This window comes from Phyllostomus hastatus, unplaced genomic scaffold (assembly GCF_019186645.2).
Source record: "Phyllostomus hastatus isolate PE091 unplaced genomic scaffold, TTU_PhHast_1.1 phas_scaffold_1066, whole genome shotgun sequence".
Lineage (NCBI taxonomy): Eukaryota > Metazoa > Chordata > Mammalia > Chiroptera > Phyllostomidae > Phyllostomus > Phyllostomus hastatus.
In genome coordinates this window covers 9,887,624-9,913,258 of record NW_025334004.1, presented here as the reverse complement: position 1 = coordinate 9,913,258, position 25,635 = coordinate 9,887,624, and the positions used below count along the sequence as shown (strand labels likewise).

General features: G+C 38.5%; 1 protein-coding gene across 1 annotated transcript in view; it reads left to right on the top strand.

Annotated features, from left to right (window-relative positions):
* Positions 1 to 2,579: 2,579 nt before the first annotated feature.
* TM9SF3 (transmembrane 9 superfamily member 3) overlaps positions 2,580 to 25,635 on the top strand; it is a 60,260-nt gene continuing 37,204 nt past the window's right edge. The window contains exons 1-3 of the mRNA XM_045854503.1: positions 2,580 to 2,839; positions 12,700 to 12,895; positions 22,358 to 22,480. Of these exons, the coding sequence (XP_045710459.1) occupies positions 2,744 to 2,839; positions 12,700 to 12,895; positions 22,358 to 22,480 (415 nt within the window). The 5' untranslated portion in view covers positions 2,580 to 2,743. The remainder of the gene's footprint in view (positions 2,840 to 12,699; positions 12,896 to 22,357; positions 22,481 to 25,635) is intronic.

Here is a 25,635-nt window from a genome sequence, read left to right as displayed (position 1 = left end):
TTATTAAATAGTCATTGAATTAATTACCCTACATGCTCTTCACACCTTTAAACTTTCCCATCTATTCCACCAAAACAGGGTTTCCTCTTCTCTCCTTGCCCGCTGCTCTTTCCCCAGTGGAACATTTGCACAGTTGGTCACATTTGTGGGTTTTTGTTTTTTTTTTTTGGTATACTGTTATGCCTATTTTGTGTTGTATATGTAATGTTTCCTGGTTTTAAGTTAAATGAATATAGCTTTTCTTGTGTCCTCCCCATCCCCAAGCAATTACCAATCCAGTGATTCCCACACCTAGCAAAGCTTACTGACTTGAATATGTGGGGCTGGTGATGGATGTTTAAGCAAGAAAAAACTCATCTATCTTAATCAGCACTTACATGGCTTATTCTTCAAATGCCCATCATCACTTGATTCAAAAGCAGTGATTATTCATTCACAGAGTATTTACTGAACTTCCACCATGAGCAAGTCACTACATGAGGTGCTCAGGGGGATATACAAAGATGTATAAGAAGCCTCCTCTGATTTCTATAGCAATTAGTGGCATATGATTCATTCAGTAATTGATCATGTACTGCCTTGTAATATCTCTTAGACTAGCTAGAAAGCGTTCTTTAAATACGTGTATGCTATTTGACTTTCGCTCACTGTTTTCATTCATTCTCCAAATAGTTACGGAATGTTTATGATGTGACAAGCACTGTCCCTGCAGCTGGGACAGATATAAGCAAATGATGGTACATGCACACCTTCAGAAAAGGTCAGGATATAGTACAGAAGAGGAAGTGGGACTAGATGGTAATCGTAATGTAACATGCCAAATGCTATCGGAATCCTGACGAAGAGATGTTCAACTTCCTGAGGATGTCATGCAAGGTTTCACTGAGAGGTGGTGATTCAGGTAGGCCTGGAAAGAGACCATCTAATGGCTGTCCATTTATTTGCATTCTAGGCAGAAGGACTATTGAGCACAAAGGCACGAAGGTATAAAAGAATATGGTGTATTTGGAGAATACAGGATGGATACCAGTGAGATATAAAGTTGGAGAGATAAATCAGGATCTGCTTGTGCAGCTGCATGCTAACAGGACTGTCCTTTAGCAAGGATTTTTTTTTCACATTACATATGTAGCACATGCTCATTGTACAAAACATCCGAATATTCCTAGGCACATACAAAGTTGAGAGTTGAGTCATAATCTCCCAGACTGTTTTCCATGGGTACACTAAAATGGAGTTATGCTCTATTTTTTCAACTTTTCCCATTTAAAAGTATTAGGTATCATTCCATGCCATGGCATACAGGGCTATTTCATTTTTTAAAACGGCTGTATGGATGATAATCCATTAGTAGTAAGATGGATTCTGGAAACTGACAGCTTGGGTTTTGTCTATTAGCATGCCACTTAATGACTCTGTGACTGAGTTATCATATCTGTAAAATGAACATACTGACAGTACTGCCCCCTAAGGTTTTTGTGAGGATTAAATGAATCAATACATGCAAAGGGCTCAGAACAGTGCCTGGAAGATGAAAATCTTAGTTGTGATTTCATATATTTAAACAATATTCAAGGGGCGTTTTAAGCAAGAGTGTTATCATCAGGTTTCTTTTCAGTAAATTCCTCTGGCACATGTTGGAGAGAATAAACAGGGAGAGACTGGTGGCAGGGATCTTGCTGGAGACTGTTAAAATATATAGGGAGGCAGAGACTGGCTGCTCTTGGCAGAAGAAAGAAGAAAAATTAACTCCTGAAGTGTTTCTAAGAGACCTAGTGCTGGAACTGTTGACTGCTGATGGCTGAGAGATAACTGGCAATCTGTCTGCAAGTTCCAGATTTTTGGCTTAGAGGACAGTGTAGATGGAGGTGCCATATTAATGTATTTATTTGACATTTTTTGAGTTCCTACTCTTAGACTGGCACTGCTCTAGGCACAGGAAACAAGGCTGAGGACAGGACCTCGGCTTAGGGGAGGAGCTTAGATTCCAGGAGATATTTATGCTTGTGGACAGGAGACCAGCACATAATAAATAAGTGAACAAGAATTCGAACAAGATTGAATACTAGCGGTCCACTAAGTAGTTGGCTATTTTAAAATACTTACTCAACTCTGCACAAATTTAACAATCTCCCATAATGATGATTATACGATCTCGTGATTCGTTCACAGCGACAGGTGCCTGGAAAGGGTCATTTGATCTGAATTCCCAAGCTTGAGAGGCGGCAGGTCAGACCCCATTTTATAGTCTAGGAAAAGGAGGCCAAGAAAAGTTAAGCGTTTTGGCCAATGTCACACAACTCCGAGCTCCGCGGGAAAGCGGCTCGGGCCCTGAGGATCAAGCTTAGTCACCCACGCCGTGGTCGTGCCGTGTCTGCGCGCCGGAGCCTCCGGGTGGCCGGCAGAACTTGCCTGGGAATGCTGCGGAGCACGGCCCGCCGCAGCCCGGCCCTCGGGAGCGTAGACTCGCGCGTCCCGGGCGGGGCGCCTGGCGGCAGTTGCGGCCCCGCGTCGCGAGGCACTTCCGGCGTGTGCCGGGGTGGCCGGATGACGTGGCTGAGTCAGAGGAAGAGGCCGAGGAGGTGCCGGGGGGCGGGGGAGGCTACGGAGCGGGCGGTGTCGGCGGCGGCGCCGAGGAGCCAGCGGCTGGGCCCCGGGCTCCGTGCGTCTGTCCGCGCCCGGTGGATGCGAATCGGCTGCGGCGGCGGCGGCGGAGGAGGAGGAGTTGGTGGGAGCGCGGAGGATGAGGCCGCTGCCGGGCGTTCCCGGCGTGGCGGCGGCCGCCGCGCTGTTGCTGCTACTGCTGCCTCGGGCCCGGGCGGACGAGCACGAGCACACGGTGAGGGGCGTTCCGGTCCCACACGGCAGTCCCAGGCCCGCTCTCCGGATCACCACCCCGGCAGGCCCGGTGCGGCCTGCAAAGCCCGGCAGCCCGGTCGCGCCGCGCGGCCCTCGGAGGCGCCTTCCGGTTGGGCCTGGCGGAGCAGGAACCCCGGGAACTGGGAGGAGGCATTTCCTTGCGCTCCTGGGACAGGACTGCGCGCCGCGAGTGCTTGGGCCTCTTTCCCCAAGCCGGACCTAAATGGCGCCCCACCCCTGGGTCTGGGGGCCCTGGAGTCCGGGGAAGGCGTGTGGTCCAGGATGGCGCTCACTTCACCGCTGGGGTTGGGGCTGTAGACATGCCTAGTTCGGGGTTAGTGGCCCGTGGGAAGGGAGCTGCACTCTGGCTACTGGGGGCTACGACGCAGCGGAAGATGGATGCAGCACGATTACCCGTCATACCCAACCAGGAAATATCCACCGCTGTATGGTCCGCACTGGCCTATATTCTTACCCCATCCCACCCCAAACAGGACGAAAATGCTGGCGTAGCTACAGCATTGACGAACTTGGGGTGAAGAGCGGTGTACATGTGTACATGCTGTCAGCCTACACGCACTCACTTCTGAGCCTTTTTTTGGTAACTTTCTCTGTACCCTTTCCAGCCAGCCTGTAGATGAAGCTTCTATCCCAGTGGTCTCTAACTAGGGCAGCTTCTGACTGACTAAGGGATCTTGAGTTTCCCAGTCGTCTTGTCTGTTGGGAGCAGTCCCTTTTGCATTTATACTAAAGTTCATTGGCTGTTTAGTTGTCATAGATATTAACGACTCTTTCAGGTGACTCACTTTGCGCTATAATTCGGAGGTTTTCAGGATGGTAGACATGAGCAAGACAGGAAAGTCATAAATGGACAGGTTGCTTGGCGAATAATTGTTTTTTATATCTTAACTCATTACTGGTTTGATTTTGCATGAACGTTGTTTATGTACTAAATCTGAAAGATTTGGCGGTGTCTCCTGTCCTGATAAGCGAGGCAATGAAGCAATCATCTTACTTATTCAATGCATCCTAGTTTAGGTTTTATTTATCATAACCAGATTTCGTTTCTCCACTCCCAGGGTTAGCTGGGCTCTCATTTTAGCTAATAAAAGCTCTAAACTTTTGGCTACTTTACTTTGAATCACAGTCAGAAACTTCTTACCTCTATTTTATTTTAAGAGATAAATCCCATGTCAATGACATGGTTTTGTGCTATATTTGGGAGTTTTTACCTCAAGATGATTTTGTTCAGTGGTTAAACAGTTAAATGAAAAAATGATTTCCTGTTCTGTCAGGTAACTTGTTTCAAAGTGTAAGAACTGTTCCTTTCCAATGGTCAATCTTTTAGTCAGCGGTAAGGCTACAGCTATTTTTCTAATTTTTGAACACTTAAGGAAAGCTACCATGTAAAACTAAGAATTCTTAACTGTAGTTCCATCATATAGGCTTATAAGCTTAAAAGTAGTATTATGCTTTTTATCTTGTGTGTATAATGAACTGCTATAAATAGGGAAAACAATTAAAATTTCAAAAATTGGAGGTATATAGAATGGCCTTAGATTAATTTACATAATTACAATGTAAATGCTAATTTTCCTGAAATTTTATTGCCAGGACCATTTTTTTTTAAATATTTGTGACTATTTTTTTAAAGATTTTATTTATTTTTAGGGAGGGAAGGGGGGAGAGAGAGAGAGGAGAGAGAGAGAGAGAGAGAGAGAGAGAAGGAGAGAGAGAAAGAGAGAGAGAAAGAAACATCAATGTGCGGTTGCTGGGGGTTATGGCCTGCAACCCAGGCATGTACCCTGGCTGGGAGTCGAACCTGGGACACTTTGGTTCCCAGCCCGCGCTCAATCCACTGAGCTATGCCAGCCAGGGCGCCAGGAACATTTTTAATTTTGAATATAAAATACTGGATAAAAGGTCCCCCCCCACCAAAGATTTTATTTATTTTTAGAGAGAGGGGAAGGGAGGGAAAAAGAGGGAGAGAAATATCAGTGTGTGGTTGCCTCTTGGGCATCCCCAACTGGAGACCTGGCCCATGTGCCCTGACTGGAAATCAAACTGGTGACCCTTTGCTTCTCAGTCTGGCACTCAGTCCACTGAGCTGCACCAGCTAAGGCTGATAAAAGGTTTTTTGGTGTTTGTTTAAGATTTTATTTATTTATTTTTAGAGAGAAGGGAAGGGAGGAAGAAAGAGAGGGAGAGAAACATTAATGTGTGGTTTCTTCTCCCGTGCACCCAGCTGGGGACCTGGCTGCTCCCCAGGCTTGTGCCCTGACTGGGAATCAGACCAGCGACCCTTTGGTTCTCAGGCCAACACTCAATCCACTCGAGCCACACCAGTGAGGGCTAATGAAAGATTTTTGAGAGAATATATGTATGAGGTAATTGCTAGACAAAAAATTTGGAATACGTTTCATTCGTGTCTCCATTGGACTGCTCTCAGTTGGTTAGCTGTTAATTATTTAAAAAAAAGAAAAAAAGTTATAGGAAGAATAGCATTAAGATATAAGTATAAAATTTAAGTGTCATTCACATTTTTTTGTCTAATATTTTACTTCCAAATTTCTTGAAAATATATTTTGGAAATGAGGTGGTTCATCCTAGCCAGATCACAGTGCTGAAAAGGCTATGGTCAAGTGAATTTTTTTTCCCATCAGGAAGGCAGAAGTAGCCATTGAAGAAAGAATGATACCAAAGGAGGAGGAAAAATTGCCAAGGGAAGGTTGCTGAGTAGGTGTTTAAAAATTCTTGTGGAATTGAATTATTAATAAAGAACAGTTTTCAAAAGTTTAAGTTTACCCTTTAGATTAACTTTCTGTTAAGACAGTTTCCATTTAGAATAATAACTAAAAGGGCTTTTGTAAGCAATATGTGCTAGGCATTGTTCTAAGTACTTTATATATACTAACTCATATTTTAAACATATTAATAGCCTTAAACATACATTAATACACGTATTTAAAAGGGTGATACGCCCTTTTTATTAACGAGGAAACCAATGCCAGAGAGGTTGTTACTTGCCCAAAGCCACACAGGCAGTAGGGGTAGAGGGTAGGATTTGAACTCAGGCGATTTGAATTAATAGTCTTCTACACTCTCAAAAGATGTGCTTCTCTACAGTCCTTTATGCTAAAAACAGGCCAGTAAAACATTTGGTATTAAATTGAGTACTTCTCTGTATTGATAGTGTTTTTAAGTGCTTAAAGAAATGTTTGGATAATTCTAGATCCATATGGGTCGTTACTGATAAAATATTTGGGTTAGCCTTAAAGAGGGGTAGTGCCAACTTAATGGGCATGTCACTCGGGCAGTCATAAGATATGTGCAGGCACGCAAGGACTGCTTGGTTTAATGCTCTGCTGTTACTGTGTTGGAATTCATGATAATTTTGAGCACAGAGTCCTGCATTTTTATTTGTATTGTCCTCCACAAATTATGTAGCTGGTCCTAACAAGGAATACTTATTTTATTCAGTTCCACAAAGCCCCTTATTTCTCTTACTTTACATACTGAATGGGGATTTGACTTATATGACCATTGAGATTTATGTGGTATTTTTATGTGCTTATTTATCCAGAGCCCTTTTAATAGTCTCATAAGAGTAATGAGAAGAAAATGTGTGTTGACTTACAGAGTACACGTACATCTAGAATATATAAAGATGTGTTCCCTTCATTTTTTGAAAGTTGAATCATGTGAATTACAGGACATTGTCTGAAATAAAAATTAAAAAACACTTTGATGAAAGACAGGTTCTTAATATGTGATTGAAGGGTCATAAAAAGGACTCTTTAGAATGAGTGAAAGCTATATAGGATGTGGTTTATGCTTATTTGGTTTTCTGAAACTCAGGGCACTTGGAAATGCGTAGTTAGATTATCATGTCTCCTAAGATTCCAGAGTACTCCATTAAAAATATTTCAAATTGAGAATCATAGAATTTTAGAACTGGAAAGACTCAAGACCATTGTGTCCAACACACTCATTTTTCTAATGGTGTGAAGAGGCCCAGCAACTGGCTCAAGGACACAAAGAATCTGAGCTTCCTGATCTCTGTTGTCCTTGTTTTGTCTGTGTAATTTTCACAGTAATGCTATGTAAAGATGTCAGCACTAAAAAAACAAAAAAGGAAAAAGAAAAGAAAAAAGATCAAGGGCACAGAAATGTTAAAGCATTTTATGATTTGTACTGTAGTCTTGAGTTTTTATGGGTTCTGTTTCTTCAAGGCTGTAAAGTCAATTTAAAAAATTTTTGTCTTACATATCGAGGCTCTGTGCTTGGCACAAGAAATGGTATTTAATTAGTGCTTATTGAGTGACTCAAGTAATTAGGAGCTACTAGGGACAAGAACATGCAATGTTGGAAGCATGGAATCCTGTTGCTTCAAGCACTGTGAACAAACCCAGACCATTGTTCATTTAAGATGCATAGTCTGGAGGATTCCTGTTGTGCTTTGGGGGCCTTACCTAGGCTAAAACCACATTTCTTTGTGGCCCATTATACTCCTGGTAGGTGGCGTTGGAAGGACCTGATCTGTGTCTAGGATAGCCTGCTCTTAGCCTCTGCCATAAACACTTACTGTACCATCGAGTGTTTTCAGAAACTATTTGTTTGCATTACTTTCACAAATGGCAGCCTTTTGTTTTTGTCTTTGTTGGGAGTATGGCAACTCTTAAAACTTATGTTAAGATTTTATAAAGAGAATAAATTGTTTACTACAAGTGAATTTGTGAGTGCTCTAATATAGATCTAATTTTAGGAAATGCCATAATTCATTGTCCTATTTTCAGCTGTACTCTGTGATAGACTAAAAGTTTATTTAGGTACAAAGCTGTTGGGGAGAGAGAGCGATCGCAGTTATTTCGAGACTTATCTAAAAATAGCCTTCTGATTTGTATTTGAAATCTGATGTATGTGTTTTAAATAAATAATTAAAAAGCATTGAAATTATGATTTCTGAAACATTTTCAGAACGGGATTTTGCTTCCTCAGATACCTGTTTTAAAGCAAACACTCATCCCATGAAAATGATGGTGTATGGGTGTGTATTCTGAGCCCTCAGTTCTTTGCCTATCTATATACATTCTGATACCATTGTTCAGATTTTACATAAGTACATCAGTAACATCTCCTAAAGTGTTCTTTCTGAGAAAAATTAATTCATGATCTCCTTCAAGTAGGGAAACTTCAGTATCTCTCTTTCCCCAGCACATAAACAGTATTTAAATAAGGCCCAACTTCGGTGACACCTGGAGAACAAAGTCAGTCCTTTGGAGAGCACAAGTAGCTTCTTAGGAAGATTTTTTTTTCATTAGGGCAGATTAAAGGCTCAGATAAAAAAAGTTGTTCAGTATTTAGTATGTCTTTAGTTGCTTTGTACAACTGTATGTTGTTCATATTCCCTTCATGTAGGTTTTGCTCTTTAGTTAGTGAAGCTGAGCAGGGATTAGCAAAAGTGTAGTCCTAAAGTTGTAAACTAGGTTCTAGTTATATGATCTTGGACAAATTACCTAACACCTCTGTTCTTTGGTTTATTTTCATCTGTAAAATGGGGAAAATAATAGGACCTATCTTAAAGTTATGAGAGAATTACATGTTCATATAAAAGCCTTAGAACTATGTCTAGCTTATGGTATGTGCTTATTAAGTGTTATCGACTGATAGTATTAGAAAAGATGATGAGATCATGCAAATTAGGGATTGGCTTGAGGATTGGAGGATTGGAGAAAGGATTTGAACAGTTCTGAAGGATAAGTAGAAGTTGGCTAGGTGGAGAGAAGGGGAGGGCATTATAGATTTGGGGGAACAGTATGAGAAAAAAGGTACGTAGGGCAGGAAAGGAAGGAGAAACAGCATTAGAGACCCTTGTGGTTGGAGTAGACAGCTCAAAAATGGGGTGTAATAGTGGAACTTCTGAGAGATGGAAAATGAATAGAACGGTGAGATGAAGAATGCAGGTGGCCTGAACTGGCCTCTCTAAGCTACTCCCTGCGAGGCTTCCTGGAAGGAATTACAGACGTGCTTAGGTTAGGGACCCCGATCCCACCGCTGTGCTTCCTTGACTTTTTTCCTCCCTGTCTCCTGGTTAACACTCCTCAGGATAGAGGGAAGAGTTCCTACCTGTGGCTTTCTTCCCACAGAATTGTGGGGCTCAGGGGCTTCCTCAGCAGTTGTGGGGAAAGGAAAGGTTTTTTCTCCTTAAAAAATTGTGTGAAGTCTTCCTTTTGGTATTTTTTTTTAAGATTTTATTTATTTTTAGAGAGAGGGGAAGACAGGGAAAAAACATTGATGTGAGAGAGAAACACCTATTGGTTGCCTCCAGGGACTGAACTTGCAACCCAGGCATGTTCCCTGACAGAATCGAACTGGTGCTCTTTCGCCTTGTGGGATGATGTCCAAGCAACTGAGCCTCACCAGTCAGGGTGGTATTTTCTAATTTCAAGATACTTTAAGATACATATTCTCTTTTGAAAAAGAATTCTTGTTTTGACCTTGTCTTGAGAGTGCTTATTCTTAGGGACAATCAAGAACTGTAAAGAAAAGTAAACATTTTAAGTTCCTATCTGATCATGGTCTGCATAAGGAGCATTGTAAAAGAAACACTTTTGCTTTAATATTTACGCTAACCTTTGTGTGTGTATGTACGTGTATATGGTGTTATTATATGTGTATAAATGTGTGAATATATTACATATATGAGGAGGGACCCCCCCAAAAACCAGAATTATCTTCTGGAGAGCGGGCCCATTGTAATACAGGCTCCCCCCCCCCCCAGGTGAGTGTTCTAGGAACCCATCTTTATCAGTGTACTAGCTGATGGTGGTGTGAGAGGCTGCATTTGGCTTCAGTGATTTTTTTTTTTTTTGAAGACTAGAGTTTGCCCATTTCATGATGAATGATTTATAAGCACTGAGGATTCAGCAGTTTTTGACCAAAAAATGGCATGACTGCCCCCTTCCTGTGCCCCACTCTCCGTAATCACCTGCTCTTGCATCCGTGTGACTTTCTTTTGTTGTTGTTTTCCTGAATGAAAAAAGTCCTCAAAGGGAAATGTTTTTCTGATATGGAAGAGGTGAAACAAAAAATGGCAGAAACACTAAAAGGCATCAAAATCTATGATTTCAAAAACTGTTTTGAGCAGTGGAAAAAACATCTTGATAGGTGTATTGCATGAAATGAAGAATACTTTGAAGTTGGCTGAAGTTTAAACGTGTAAGAATAAATACACATTTTTAATAAACTCTTGTTTTATTAGGGTCCGCTGTTGTATATATACTATATGCATATTTTAAATTACTGTTTTCAGTCCTCTTTCCAGATGGAATCCTAGACTACAAAATGGGATATATTCTCTTACAGTTTGCATCATGTCATCACAACTCTACTCTCTTAATCGGTTTTATGAATGTTTAGAATGAGCGATCTCAGAATGTGTAGTTAAACACACACTGCGACCCTTAAATTATTTCAGCCCTGTGTTTCAGTTTGAATAACATAATTAGACACCCTACTTCCGCAATCATCTCTTTATTCAAATATTTGTCTTTTTAAAGAATATGAGTATTAGGATTTATAGGGAAAGTGTGTTGTGCTAATTCTTATGAGTTACATTTAAACCTTTTTGCACACTCAGCAGGATTAATGGCAAGGTCCTTATTAATAGGTCTTCTCGTTCAGCATTCTAATCTTAAATGGATGTATTTTGTTACCTCCCCTTTGTTACTTCTCTGAAAGGGTACTAGTGCAGCCATTGCACATGTCAGCCAGTGCACATTCTTCAAACTTCTTTTACTAAGTTGTTAAGAAACTTCACATTTCAGCATTTTTCCATCATATTTATTAAATACTTTCTGTATACATTGTATTATGGAGAGAGTGTCCTGCCTACTGCACAGGTTTCAGTTCTAATACCAACTCAGTCAGTTGATAGTGATTGGTTTAGAGTACTGTTTAGAGAATTCTGACACTATATCCATATAATGTCTGTGTCTGTGTTTAGCAGAAAGGATTACCTTCATTGATTGGTGCTATGTGACCATAAGCATTGATGGGAGAGTCGTGGCATACATATATTTGTCAACTGAATGGGGATTCATTTCTTCATACATGAAGATCATCAGCTGTTTTTCTGAATTCACTTGAAACAGTTTATGATTTTCCATACTGTTACTCCTCCTGACCTTTTTTTTGTCACAAAAGAGTTAATTATTCCTTTATTGTTGCTACGTTAGCCCTTTATTATCTTAATTATAACACTTACTTTTTCATTGTTAATCATTTCCTGTCTGGCTTCTCTATGGATTGTGATATTGAAGGAAAGGAAAGTATTTAATTGATCTTAGGACAGTAAGGACAGTATGTCCTTAACACCTAACGCTGTGTTGGTACATGTCTCATGTAGCCAAAAAGTGAGATGGTTATTTCCTTGATGACGTGGATGATGTCTTACATAAGCAATGAGAAATGTATTATTTTTGAAGATGAGGGGATTAGACCTAAGTTCTAGGATGATGATACTGTAAATTAAAAGGAAGAGGCAAATGATTTGGACTTCGGAGTAGACAAGTCAGTGTTTTTTGGAAAGCAGAGGGACCTGGTGTTTGAGCTCCATGTCTGAGAGATTGGTGGTACCGTTAGAAAAACAAAAGCGGGTAGGTTTGGGTGGGATGAGTTCAGTTTTGGAGGTGTTGGGTTTTGATTGAAAATGTTTGTTTATTAGTGTCAGATGGAGGATCAGAGCTAAGGATTTGGTAGTTGGGCTAGTTGGAGAGCTTCCTCTGTTAAATGTTTCATAGCACCTTACCTGATTACAATTGCTTGTTCAATGTCCGTCTTTCCCTTTAGGCTCTAAGCTCCAGTAGGGCAGGGAACTTGCTTATTTAAAGCTGTATCCTCAGTTACAAACACAGTTACTGTGTGACCCATGGTAGGCACTTGGTAAATAATTGTTCAGTGATTTACTTGTGCACTATGAGCTGATTTAAATTATATCCTATGTTGACTTTATATTGCTAATTAGGGTTACTAATTTTTAATTTACTTGGTAAATTGCTTTTCATAGAATCATTGGACATTTAAGTGGGAAGTCTTAGAAATCTTTGGCAAATCCCCCAGTTGAACCCTGGAAAGGTGAGGTCATCTACCCAGAGTTACTAAACCACGCTTCAGTATGGTATTCTGTATGGTAACTGATGGGTGAATAGTTATTTAATCAAAGAAGTATAAATATCATACATGGTCTTTCAGGCTGATAAAGAGGAAGATAGAATGATGGTTTGAATAGACTGGTGATTTCATAGTATGGTTCTCTCTTTCTCTTGTTCAGTCATTTCTCTCCTCTCCATAAAGTGACCAGTGCCACGGGAAAGTTTGGAAAGGAGATGAAACGCTCTTTGCTGGCAGCAGGTTTTTGGAGTTTCTAATGATTAACACAAGGTTTGGATAAGCTGTTGATTTTGTTTCGTCTTTCCTCGTTTGTGTTGGCATGGTGAATCATGTTGGTCATAGGTTTACCATTATTTGAAAGTATAAGTAATAATTATAAACATATTCGTATGAGTTAGTAGACTCAGTTTAGACAATACCACCTGCAAAACAAAGTTTGGAAAAGGTGGATCTGCCTGAGATCACAATCAAAGGATATAATTTAAAATTCACCAAGTTTCACTTTTAAGGTATGGTCATTAATCATCAGATTAAAATAAACTTCCAGTATTTTATTTTGAAGCTTCCTAAACAGAGACAGTACATTTTTTGCTTAGAACAAATAAAAAATATTCCCTTAATTTGAATTACATTTAAAAATTTTTTTTTTTTGCTTTTTTTTTGTTTCAGTATCAAGATAAAGAGGAAGTTGTTTTATGGATGAATACTGTTGGGCCCTACCATAATCGCCAAGAGACGTATAAGTACTTTTCACTTCCATTTTGTGTGGGGTCAAAAAAAAGCATCAGTCATTACCATGAAACTCTGGGAGAAGCACTTCAAGGAGTCGAATTGGAATTTAGTGGGCTGGATATTAAATTCAAAGGTAGGTAAACCTTCGTAATCCTTCTAATACAAGTTAGATAGTAGACCAAGGTTTCTCAGCTTTTGGAACTGTAGACATTGAGGCTGGATCATTCGTTTTGTGAGGGCTGCCCTGTGCATTGTGGAATGTCACCAGAGTCCCCGGCTTCTCCTGCCTGCTAGGTGCCAGTAGCACTCTCCAGTTGTGACAACCAGAAAGTCCTCACGTGTTGCTCATCACTCTTAGTTGAGTACGACTGCTCTAGATTCTAAGAAATGTTTTAATCTATGACTTAAGTGTATTGCATTTAGAAAAGTATGTTAGTAACCAACACAGATCTATTTTGAATATTTTTAAAATAATAAAATAAATGTTAATAAAATTACATTTTCCTAGAATATTTCTCTCAAAAGTGTTTTCTGCTAAACCCTCTAGTGATTGGATGTAGGTGGTTGGAGAAGGCCTTCAGAGATTAATAATGGAGTAATTTCTGGAGGTGTGGGGCTGTAATGGGGTGTACGGATACTTAACTATTTGTGTAAATCCTCAGTTTTAAACTTGTACCATTGGCTTAGAATGTATTGAAAAGTGTTGTATAAATTTACTCTCAGTACTTATAGGATAGTATGCTTTTTAAAAATGTGTTAAGTTGAGAGATGTGGGGGAGAGGGAAACATCAATTCGTTGTTCCACTTATTTATGCACTCAGTGGTTGCTTCTTGTATGTGTCCTGACTGAGGATTAAACTCTAAACCTTGGTATAGTGGAACAATGCTCTAACCAACTGGCCAGGGCCTAGGATAGTATGGTTTTAAATAAGTCAAAGACATACTAAAATTGAAAAAGAGCCTCCTTATTTATTATGCAGGTATTTGTTTTGTCAGGTTCTTTGAGTGTGTTTTATACTTCTTGTTTTTCTCTGTGAAGTTTGTCAGACAGTGTATTCTCAGCACAGACATTTTTAATCCAGTGAGCAAAAGCTTGAATAATTGAATTTTTGCAGGATATTCGATTAGGTGTCTTGATTTTTGAATAGAGCATAGATCTTTTAATCAGGAGCTTTGAATTTTAATCCTGTTTCTTTTACTGTATTAATTTCAGTAAAGTTGTACTCCAGAATTGACTGTATTGCCTACATTTGTGAAATGAACAGTAACTGACTTCTGGTATTTTTAGCACTTTGGGGAGGATGGTATGAAATGAGGTATATTTTAAGAAAATAATTTAAAGGTGATGTTTAACTTTGTTAAATTTTATTTTTGTTTTTAGAATATTTATTGTTATTGTTGAAAACAGGTATACATATTTGCACTCCCCCATTGTATTCCGTGGGGCTTAATTATAAAATTAAGTTGTAAATTGAAACCACAGTCACTTATCTTGTAAGTTCATGAATTATAGCATCCCCTGAGGCTTATGTTTTAATTTAATCAGGTAACTTAAATATCTGATCACAAATATGGAGAAAATAGACTAGAATGTGTGATCTTTGAGAAACTCAATTTTGCATTTATTCACATACTTTCTCCTTTTCTATTTTGGCACATATTTCTAGTTTATTGAAGAGGAAACAGAGAGAGAATAGGCAAAAACCCCAAGTCCTACTTCGCTGTGATGGACAAATTTCATCACTTTTTGATAGTCTTACCCTTGTTTACTTGAAGAAGAGTACTCATTCAGCCGTCTTAACCTTTCTTTCATTAGTTCCTTGAGACTGAGATGGAAAGATTATTTAGATAGATGGGACCCGTTTTCATGGGCTGTCAAAGTGGGATTTATTTTCCTTTCAGACTAAGCACTTATAGATTAAAAGAACAAGCATTGGCCAGGTGTTACTCCCTGAGAGTTGGCAGTTCCTTGGAGTCTTGTCAACTCTGTACCTCCAGCATGGATATGCAGTGAGGGAGCTGCTAAATTAAGTGGTCCTGCTGAAGTAGTAAATGTTGATTAGATTTGTCTTTCTACTGTAGCCCCTTGCTTGCCTCATTCAAAGATAAAGTTGATCCTTCTTTGAAAACTGTTTTATAAGGTTTCCTGATTATTTAAGGCTGCACCTTAGAGTTGTGTCATTTGATTTCCTATTGGGGAGGCCCAGAGATGAAATGATTTGTCTAAGGTACATCACAGCATACTAATAAAGTCATGGAAGCATGAACTTTCTGTCCCTGTATGAACTGTAGAAATATTTACGTTATTGCTGATACTTTATCCCTCAAGTATTTGATTTTTAAAGGTTCTTCTGAAAGTATTTTCAAGTAAGAAAAAATTTTGGAAATATTGAGAAACTAGAAAGAACTCTCTCTATATACACATATGTGGTATGTATAAACACTTCAGTGTGCATACACACATATATACCCACAGTTTTTTTAACCTAGTAGATTTTGTCAGCTAAGTGGATTGGTATTATTTCATAAGATTATAGTCACTATATAGACTATTTTAGGGACTTAGTGATAATTTTAAATGTAATGTAGGATGCCTCTCACTGAAATTTTATGTACAACTTTGCTTTTTTCTTCCTAATAGTCTTATATACTATCATTAGGCAAAATGTTAAATTCAGACCCTTTAGAGATAATTAGAAAGAGAAGGGCAGACGTAAATTAAATCTTTGAACCAGGCCTGAATTCACACCCTACTTTTAGAGGGTACCTGATGGAACCTTGCCATTGTGGAGTGGAAAGAACACATGCTTTGGAGTCAGAGAGACATAATGCATCTAAACTCTGCCTCTGCCTGCCTGTGTAGTTGTGAGCAAATTATTGAACTCTTTGATGTCATTTTCCCCGTCTGTGAAATGAGGGAAATAATATCCACTTGATAGAACCATCAGATTTATATGAGGTAATGTATGTAGAACATTTAGGAAAGTTCCTGACACATAGTTTACATTCAAAAAGTGGTCATTGATATGAATACTAATAGCGCATAGTATGGGTCTGTAGTTCCAACTTGATTTTGTATAAGCAATTATGTTACATTAGTTTATTGATTATAGGATTTGATGTATCTTTGAGTTATTGCAGTAGCTTTCTGGGTAGTTTAGTTAGTTCTGCTAGGGCAGGACAGTGGCATTGGGGTTCACTGTTGCATCCTTAGCTGTTAAGACATAGTAAGCTCCCAATAAATTGTCTAGCACCTAGGCAGTTTGTGCCTACTTCTTTTTTTATGATAATTGGTTCACTGTGATTATTAGAGTTTTTTGAAATACTAATTTGTACAAAGGGAGATCGCTACCCACTTCCCTTCTCCCTCATTTGAGAATTCTTGCTGTATAATGAATTATGACTTCTAGAGGATTCCTTACTCCCATTTTTTTTTATTGCCTTTCCCTTGAATTTTCTGTGAATAACCCAACTTAACAGAAGGATGAAATTATTTTACAAGTATTTCTTCTGTTTCTCTAGAGTGGAACGGTTAAGTTGAGAGTACTGCAGAGACAGAGAAATGCCAAGGGCTCCTTAGAGTCTTATATGGCTCTAGTTCAATGATTCTCAATCTTGACTGTTTTCATTCTCAAAATAAATATATGAGGTATTTTATCCCTATTTTTCAGATGAGGAAGTTGCAGCCCAGAGGTGAAGTAAGGTATCCAAGGATTCTCAGAAGGGGAAAGTGGCAGAGTGAGGATTTGAACCCAGGCAGCTCAACACTGGAGTTTGAGCTTTTAACCACAGTGTGGTATTTTCCTCTAGCTCTCTGCCTGGGTGGAAAGGCCTGGTTGCTAAAGGGTGGGGAAAGGGCTTGGGAGGGTGGCAGGTCCTTTTCATCCAACCTGAAGATTTTTACTTTAGGTAATCCCTCCACCCTGCTTTCAGTCCCTAGATTCTACTCCCTGATTCTGGAGCCACTCTGGTCTGGAAAGACTTTTCCTCTAGAAAGGGCCTCTGGTCTGCCGCAGGCTGCTATTATTATTCATTTAGCTGTGTGATGGCAGAGAAGGGGACCCAGGCATTCAGTCCATTGTAAACATACTTTCATACAGTTGCCCCATGTGTTCAGTCCTACATCTGTCCTCTACCTCTTGACATCTGGGTGTCTCCAAGTCCTGAATGCCTCTTGTGTTCTGTGACACCAATTGCCTCCCTTCTGTTACGGTTTCCTCTGCTTATTAGTCATTTGCCCTCTTCTGTTTGTTTTCCATTTTTCAAAAATTTGTTGAAATCTTTTCTTTTTATTCCTGTATTGACATTTTAATGGGGTTTCAAGATAGAAAAGACATTTGTGGTTAATCTTTCTTGTTTAATTGGAAGCATGGGAACTTAAAGCAATGTTTTGTCCTGTTGGTTTCAACCAAAGTGTTTTAGCCACACCATATAATTTGAATATTGTATTGAATCTTGAGTCTAGGTATTTTAAATTTTTGGTATTAGCAATTCCTTAAACTTTGTACCAACTGTAAATTTATATAGCGTGGACTTTTTATAAGTTCATATTTAAACCATGGAAAACATTATTCTCTTCCAGATTGAGGTCAGCCATTTTTTTGTTTGTTGTTTTCAAAGGAATGTATGTGTATATATATTTTCTTATTTTAACAATGATGTAGGGATCAGTATACAAATTTTAGAAACTACAGAGAAATATAAAGAAAATAAAAGTCACCTGGTTATAATTACCATTAACATTTCTTTCATCCTTGTTTCTTTATATTCATCCACATTATTTAAAATCTTTAAAAATTGGGTTTATGTTATATATATAGTTTAAAAATTTGTTTAGCTCTTATGTAGTATTTATTATGTGATTATATATTGATCTAAGCACCTTACTAACTCATTTAAGTTCTATATAAATTAGTTTCTACTCTTTTCTCAACATCTTATAAGATTGTCCTCATATTGTTAATTACTCTTTTTTTTTAAAGATTTTATTTATTTTATTTTTGGAGAGAGGGGGAGGGTGAAAGAGGGAGAGAAACATCAGTGTGTGGTTGCCTTTTGTATGTCCCCAACTGGGGACCTTGTCCACAACCCAGGCATGTGCCCTGACTGTGAAGTGAACTGGCGACCCTTTGGTTTGTAGGCTGGCACTCAGTCCACTGAGTCACACTGGCCAGGGCTACTCTTTTAAAAATGTGTTTATGTAGTATTCTATAGCTTGAGTGTTGTAAATTCCCTCATTTTCTGATTACAAGATATTCTGACTTATGCCCTTCCTTGCTTTTCTTGTTGGTTTTTTTTTTTCTATTAGAAATAACAATGCTTTTGGCTGTCCTAGAACATAAGTATTTTAATGCATCTTGAATCTATTATTATGATGAATTCTTAGATGTGGAATTAGTGAATCAAAGGGTACCAGGAATGTCCAACCTTTTGGTGTCTGTGGGCCACACATGAAATATATTGTGACATGTAATCACACAAAAAAACCTCATAATGTTTTAAGTAAATTTGCAATTTTGTGTTGGACCGCATTTGTAGCCATCCTGGGCCACACGCGGCCCACGGGCCATTGTTGGCCAGCCTTGGAAGGCAGTTCTTGACATGTTGCCAAATAGCCATCTAGACAAAATTGTACAGTTTATACTGCCATTCAGGTTGGTCAGTTACCTAATTAATACTCTTTATATATGTTTGGTTAATTAACTGTGAATATACCAGTTTTCCTAGTCCCTCCCTGCCCTTTTTTTTAATCCTCACCTGGGGATATGCTCACTGATTATTTTAGGGGGAGAGGGAGCGAAAGAGAGACAGAGACACACAGACAGAAACATCGATGTGAGAGAAACATCCATCAGTCGCCTTCAGTACATGTCCCAACTGGGTATCGAACCCACAACCTAGGTATGTGCCCTGACCAGGAATCAAACCCCGTAACCTTTTTGGTGTACAGGACTATGCTCCAAGCAACTGAGCCTCTGGCCAGGGCCCCTCTCCCCTTTGAAAAAATCTGTTTAGCCGTTTTCGAGTGCTTAGTGCATTTCAGCACCATGGAAGGCTCTGGGTATATAAAGTTGAATCAGAAGCTCTGGCTTCAGGGGTCCATGGGCCCTCTGAAATTGTACACATAGTTTTGTGTGAATTTTGGGATGGGGGCCAGGAAGATGGTGCTTTCGTTGGATTCTAAAGAAATGTGTGCCCCAAGGAAACTTAACGCTGAATACATTGGTACTTTTAATTCTTAGTACTACTATGGGAAAGAGATATCATAGACGTTATCTCTGCTTTGAGGTTAAAATGACTTGTTTTTAATCACATAACTAGTAAATTTCTCTATATTGACTTCAAGAGAAACTGCTGAATTTGAGGTAGAGTGTTTGTGATTTTTCCAATTTAGTAATGACATCAAGAGAGAGCAAACAAAGTAAGGCATGATAATGTTCTTAGAGAACTCATAAACAGTCACATTCGTTTCTCAATGTTTTCACTATCAATTCAACTGTTAGTATGGAGTGTTGCTGGGAATTGACGACAGACTTACTGGTATGTAGCTTCCATAATCTACCCTTCCTCTCTGTTTGAAAAATCAGTATTAACATTTTCCACTTTATAACTTTGGTTTTGTTTTTTTCCACATAAAAAGTATTTACTTTAGTAAAATCTTAATTGCATTCTCTTCAAAGTTCATAGGTGTGTATCTCATCTGAGAAAGGTAGAGCCTATTACAATGTTAAAGCACTGATTTATGATGATAGATGTTTCAGCTTGTTTTCAGTTACGTAGAATGCTGGATGATGATTTGGCACATTCAGACACGTTGTCTTCTTATCTGTAAGTGACTCCCCCCAGAGAGAAGTGCTATTCCCTTGAGCAGCCAGCCTCTTCAATTATTTCTGGTGTTTGTATTTGCCTGCATGCCTGCAAGAGGAATTTCATTAAAACATGACTAACCAAGGCCCTTTCTACAGCCTGGCATCATGGTAGGTTTTCCTTGCACCACATTTCTAGGCTTCACATCAGTGAGAGTGACTCTTCCAGACTTCTTGTCCTTTTGCAATGCTCTGCTCGTTTTCTCCTTATACACACAGACGCCATTCACACACAGGTGCATATAATGTGCATACTTAGTATACTTAGTGATTTCCTTTGCCAAATAAATAGAATATCATGCTCTTAAAATTTGTTAAAATTTTTTGTTTTAGTACCTGCTTTGTGAAGGGTACTGCAACAGGCATAGCTGGGGGCAAAAAGGATATAATCAGTTGTAAACATAGCTCTCACTACCTGGTAGTGGTTTTGAGGAGCAGAGATTCTAGAAGAGGTGGTAAGTACTGCAGGCCTAGTTGCCGTGGGGAGGTGTGGAGAGAAAGCCTTGGGACTTCAGAGAAGGGGGCAGGCTGTGGGGTTGGGGAGGTGTGAGGGGTGGGGAGTCAGGGATTACTCTGTGGAGGGGAGAGTGTAGGGAATGGGAAAGATATTAAGATTGGACATTTGAGGTGGAGTTTACAGCATAAGCAAAAAAGTCCAGAGGCCAAGAGAGCACAGGTGTGTGAGCACTTGAGGCAGTTGAGTTTAGGTAGAGTGAATGGGGAGAGGGGATGGTAGAAATTTAGGAAGAGAGAGTTGAACTTAAATTCACCCTGTGAGGAGGAATCTTTTAAAGGCTTTATAGGTAAATGTCATATTGTGGGTCTCAGAACTTCATATGTAAAACTACATATTGTCGTTGTTAAGGACAGTTATCAGTGAATGTCGCTTGTAACTGCAAGGAGTTCGGTTGCTTTCCAGAGAGGTTGCTATGAGGTTTCCCACGGCCTCTGTGGGCATTTGTTACTGCTCAAACTTGGACCTTCCTTTGGTTTGCACCCTCCCCACTGTAGCTGTTGTTGCCTGCTGCCCTTTGTGCCTTTCACAGTCCATGGAAATCCCATTCGGGGTCCTCTGGCTGCCAGTTCTCCCAGCTCCTGTAGGAACCCTCTGTTGCAGTCTGTGTCCTCACCCTTCCTTCCTTCTCCGCTTGCCCTCAGTTTTTTCCATAATGAAAGTCCTAAATTCCTTGGTGCCTCAGAGGGCCTGGGTAGAAAGAAAATCTGTGTGGGACCTATTGTTGTTGGAGATAAAGCAATTTTCTTTCCCCACTTTAAGAATGAGAGTATTTTTATGTTTGTCTTTTGTGGGACTTCAGTGTTTCCTGCCATCTTCTGTGTTGTGGTCTTGGCGGGCCCTCTCTGGGCTGAGCTGTATTGAGGCGGAGCTGTTCTCTTGTTGCTGGTGTCTGGAGTTACAGTGCAGATTGCTGTTTCTTTTAGAAATAATATTATAGGTGGCTATTAATTTATGTGTAAGAAGTTTTAGTCAACATTTAAGAAATTGAACAACTGTCACCCTAGCTGGTGTGACTCAGTGGATTGAGCGGCAGTCTGTGAACTGAAGGGTCACTGGTTCAGCTTTCTCTCAGGGCATGTGCCTGGGTTGCAGGCTAGGTCCCCAGTTGTGGGTGGGCAAGAAGCAACTGATTGATGGGTGTTTCTCTTGCACATTAAGGTTTTCCTCCCTCTCTTTCTTCCTCCCTTCTCCTGTCTCTAAAAATATATTAAATAAATAAGAGAGAAAAAGAAAGAAAGAAAAATTTATTTAGCTGAGTTTCTTGTGGGAAATTGCATTTCAAGTTCTGAGTAACCAATGTTAACAGTACAAGGAAACTTAACAAACAACTGTTCTTTTGTTGTTGTCAAGATTGATTTTTTTCCCAATTGCTTAAGTAATGTACAAAACCAATTCAATCTTTTTGATGAACATCTAGGGTATTTGAGGTATTTTCAGATTTTGTTTTGTTTAGAAACTAACAATCATAAGCACATTTTTGAAAGGTTTATGTTAAAGACCATATGAGCAGTATTATGGTAGCAGTATTTTAAAGCACTGGGGAGTAGAAGTGACTCATCTCCAGGGAACTTTCGGGTAATTTATAAACAGTGCTGCCTGCTAGATAGAGGTTTGCCTTTTAATCTTGCTGATTATGAAGAATTACTGTGATTCCTCATAGAATTTGTGGCTTCCAGTGACTTTCATTTCTAAGAATGTTCAAATGAATATTTATGTCAGAGTTCTTACAGTTAGAAATCATTAATTCTCTGTGAGATTATGTTCTTAGGTTTTTGTATATGTAAATGAAAATTTCCCTGTGTATTTAAGCTTTCAAATTTTTGTTCTTTAAAACAATTTATTCATTTTTAAGTTGCTTTGTAAATGTTTTTGTATAATTGTCTCTACGTAAGGAATGATTTCTTCACTTCGTAAGATAATCTTTGAAAATAAAAATGATTAAAAGTATTTTATTGTAAAAAGTCTTTTTTTAATATTTTATTGATTATGCTGTTACAGTTGTCCCAGTTTTTCCCCCTTTGTCCCTCCTAACAGTCTTAAACATACACACCTAAAAGAAAGAACTGTGTACTGAACCCCCACTATTTATCACTCATATTCAACTATTATAAATAGAAAGTATAGCTTCGGAAATGTTGATTTTTTTCTTGTTATTTTTCCTATAACTATTTTGCAAACCAGTGTGTTAATTTGCCATTCTTATTTTATGCAGATGATGTAATGCCAGCCACTTACTGTGAAATTGACTTAGATAAAGAAAAGAGAGATGCATTTGTGTATGCTATCAAAAATCACTACTGGTACCAGATGTACATAGATGACTTACCAATATGGGGTAAGTATTGTATGTTGTATTTCAAGTTTGGGAATATTTGCATAATAAATAAGATTTATGTAATAGCTCTGTTAAGGTGATTTTATACTGAATCAGTAAATATATTTTCATTACTTTCCATAGAAGGATTTTAATACCGGTTTTATGGTCCCTTGTTACTCGAAAGGTTTTTGACATAGCCAAACCTTACATGAAACTCCCTTAAAATACAGTTTTTATGTAGTATAAATTTCAATATTTAAGGGATTAAAAGGTGCTTTGAACGATTCGAACTATTCCCCCTTCCCCCATTTTTCTCATACCTTGTTTTGACTTGTATTAACAAGTGCAGTTAAAGGAATGAAATAGGACTTTGAAGTTTTGTTCTGGTTTTCTCTCATATGAAACTGTGGTAGATGGGTTTTCGATATGGTAGGTTTTAAATGACTTGTTTTGCTAGTTTCTGTGTTATTTTACAGAACTCTATGTTTAAAATGTTTTTAAATTTTTAGCTTTTTAGTTTTTATGTTTAACTTTTTATGTTTAGTTTGTTTATCCCTTTTAATGGAGAAGAGCTATGGCATAGTTAATACAACCTTATGCATAATCCAAACATTATTTGTGTTAGACTTAAGTTATTCAAAGTGCAAAGCACAACCAGCTATTATACTCAGCATGTTCGATCACATTTTTCTTAGTGGTTTTTATGTTAGCCTTTTTTTTTTTTGGTGGGTGGAGGGTTGGACACCTGTTCTTATGTAAAATTAATATTCTGATTCTTAAAATTCTTAGCAGACTACTATATTATTCATTAGCAGCAAACGCAAAGACTGAATACATAAGATCAGAGTTTAGTGTGGTACTAAGATGAAATTTACAAGGAAGTTCATCTCAAGATATATGCATCATTGTTACTGTGTTGCATGTTAATTAGGATAAATAGTAAGCATTTCATATAAATGACTGTAATTAGTATTACATTAACAGACATTTCTGTGATCAGTTCTGAGGGCAGCAAGAAGATATGTTCAACATTTGCTGGTGATTTCTGAGCCTGTAGTTCAGGAGAACCAACCCATTAGCCTAGGTTTCCTTTTTATTGTTGTTGTTTTTGATGAGAGAGCAGGCCCTTCTCCTGGTGTTTTCAGTTGCTCATGGGTTTCTTGTCTGGGACCTTAGGTTTCTTTCAGTCATTTCTGTGGGCCTCCTTAAAATGTGGGAATTGTGCTTTCTTTTTTTAAATCTTTTTTAGCTTTGGGATTATAGGGTTTGCAATGTTTAGGGAGATGTTTTTGGGTGTTCTAGAATGTCTGAACCATAGGAATCCTTGTCCAAAGAAACATTGTATTTGTTTTTTCTTAGGGTAAGGTTTGAGAATCTTTTATTTTACTTTCTATTTGTATTCATTTTTAAAAGTGTGCTTTAAAAATTTTTTAAAATTTTATTTATTTGGGAGAGAAATATTGATTTGTTGTTTCACTCATTTATGCTTTCATTGGTTGCTTCTCGTATGTGCCCTGACTGGGGACCAAACCCACAACCTCAACATAGCAGGACAATGCTCTGACCCACTGAGCCACCTGGCCAAGGCTTGAGAACCCCTTTGAGAATAGGTTCTCACTTCATGTAATTGTCTCTCCACCCCCAGAATTTTCAGAGTAGGTAGCTGAATAAACCTTGATGAAATTATTAGAAGGATTTCATTATTTCTCTACAACCCCAAATAAAACAAAACTATATTCCTTGAATTTGTACCAATTAGAGAGAACAAGTTTAGTTAATAAACAATCTTTAATAAGAAATAACCTTTTTCCCCCCTGTAATACTTGAACGAAATGCGCTGATCATAGAAGGCCTTAAGGATTAACTTTTAGAATATAAGGCTTTTGGGAAGAATACAGGCTTGGGTAGGAAACACTGGGTAAATAGTTGACAGTATATGAGCATAAGAGATAGGTCTTCAGCTACCATCTGTTGCCCTCATATTGTTTGGTCTTCCCCTTCCAGCATCGCAAGTTGTGATCAAAATGATTATTTTAAGCTATTGCCTCATTACATTTTATCTTCAACGCTTTTTTCATTTTTTTATTGAAGTATAATTGACTTATTATATATTCATTTCAGGTGTACAGTGTAGTGATTCAATATTTATATACATCATGCAGTGATCACCATAAGTCCAGTTATCTTCTGTCACCATGCAGAGTTATTACAGTATTATTGACAGTTTCTCTATGTGGTATATTTCCCATGATTTACTATTTTATAACTGGACGAAGTTCGTACTCCTTAATTTCCTGCTCCTATTTTGCCCATGTTCCCCCCCTTGTCCCTCTGGTAACTACGAGTTTGTTCTGTGTATCAGTGAGTCTGTTTCTGTGTTACTTGTTCATCTGTCTTGTTTGTTAGATTCCTCATATAAGTAAAATCTTCTCTATCTGACTTATTTTACCTAGCATGATACTCTCCAAGTCCATTTATATTGTTGCAAGTGGTAAGATTCCATTGTTTTATATGGCTGAATAGTATTCCATTATAGATACGTACCACTTCTCTATCCATTCGTCCATCCATCAGTGGACCCTTCAGATGTTTCCATGTCTTGGCCATTGTAAATAATGCTGCAATGAACATAGGAGTGCGTGTGTTTGAATTAGTGTTTTTGTTTTCTTTGAATAAATACCAGAAGTGGAATTGCTAGGTTTTGTGGTAGTTCTGTTTTTAATTTTTTGAGGAAACTTCATGCTGTTTTTTATAGTGGCTGCACCAGTTTACATACATTCCCTCCAACAATGTATGAGAATTCCTTTTTGTCTTCATCCTCACCAATACTTATTATTTCCTATCTTTTTGATAGTAGTCATTCTGACAGGTGTGAGGTGGTATCTTGTGGTTTTGATTTGCATTTCTCTGATGCTTAGTGATCTTTTCACGTGCCTGTTGGTCATCTGTGTGTCTTTGGGAAAATGTCTGTTCAGGTCCTCTGCCCATTTTTTAATTGGATTGTTTGTGTTTTGATACATCTGGATGCATGAGTTCTTTATATACTTTGGATAGTAACCCCTTACTGGATAAATCATTTGCACATATCTTCTCCAGGTCAGTAGGTTGCCTTTTTGTTTTGTTGATAGTTTCCTTTGCTCTTCATAAGCTTTTCAATTTTGTATATTCCCACT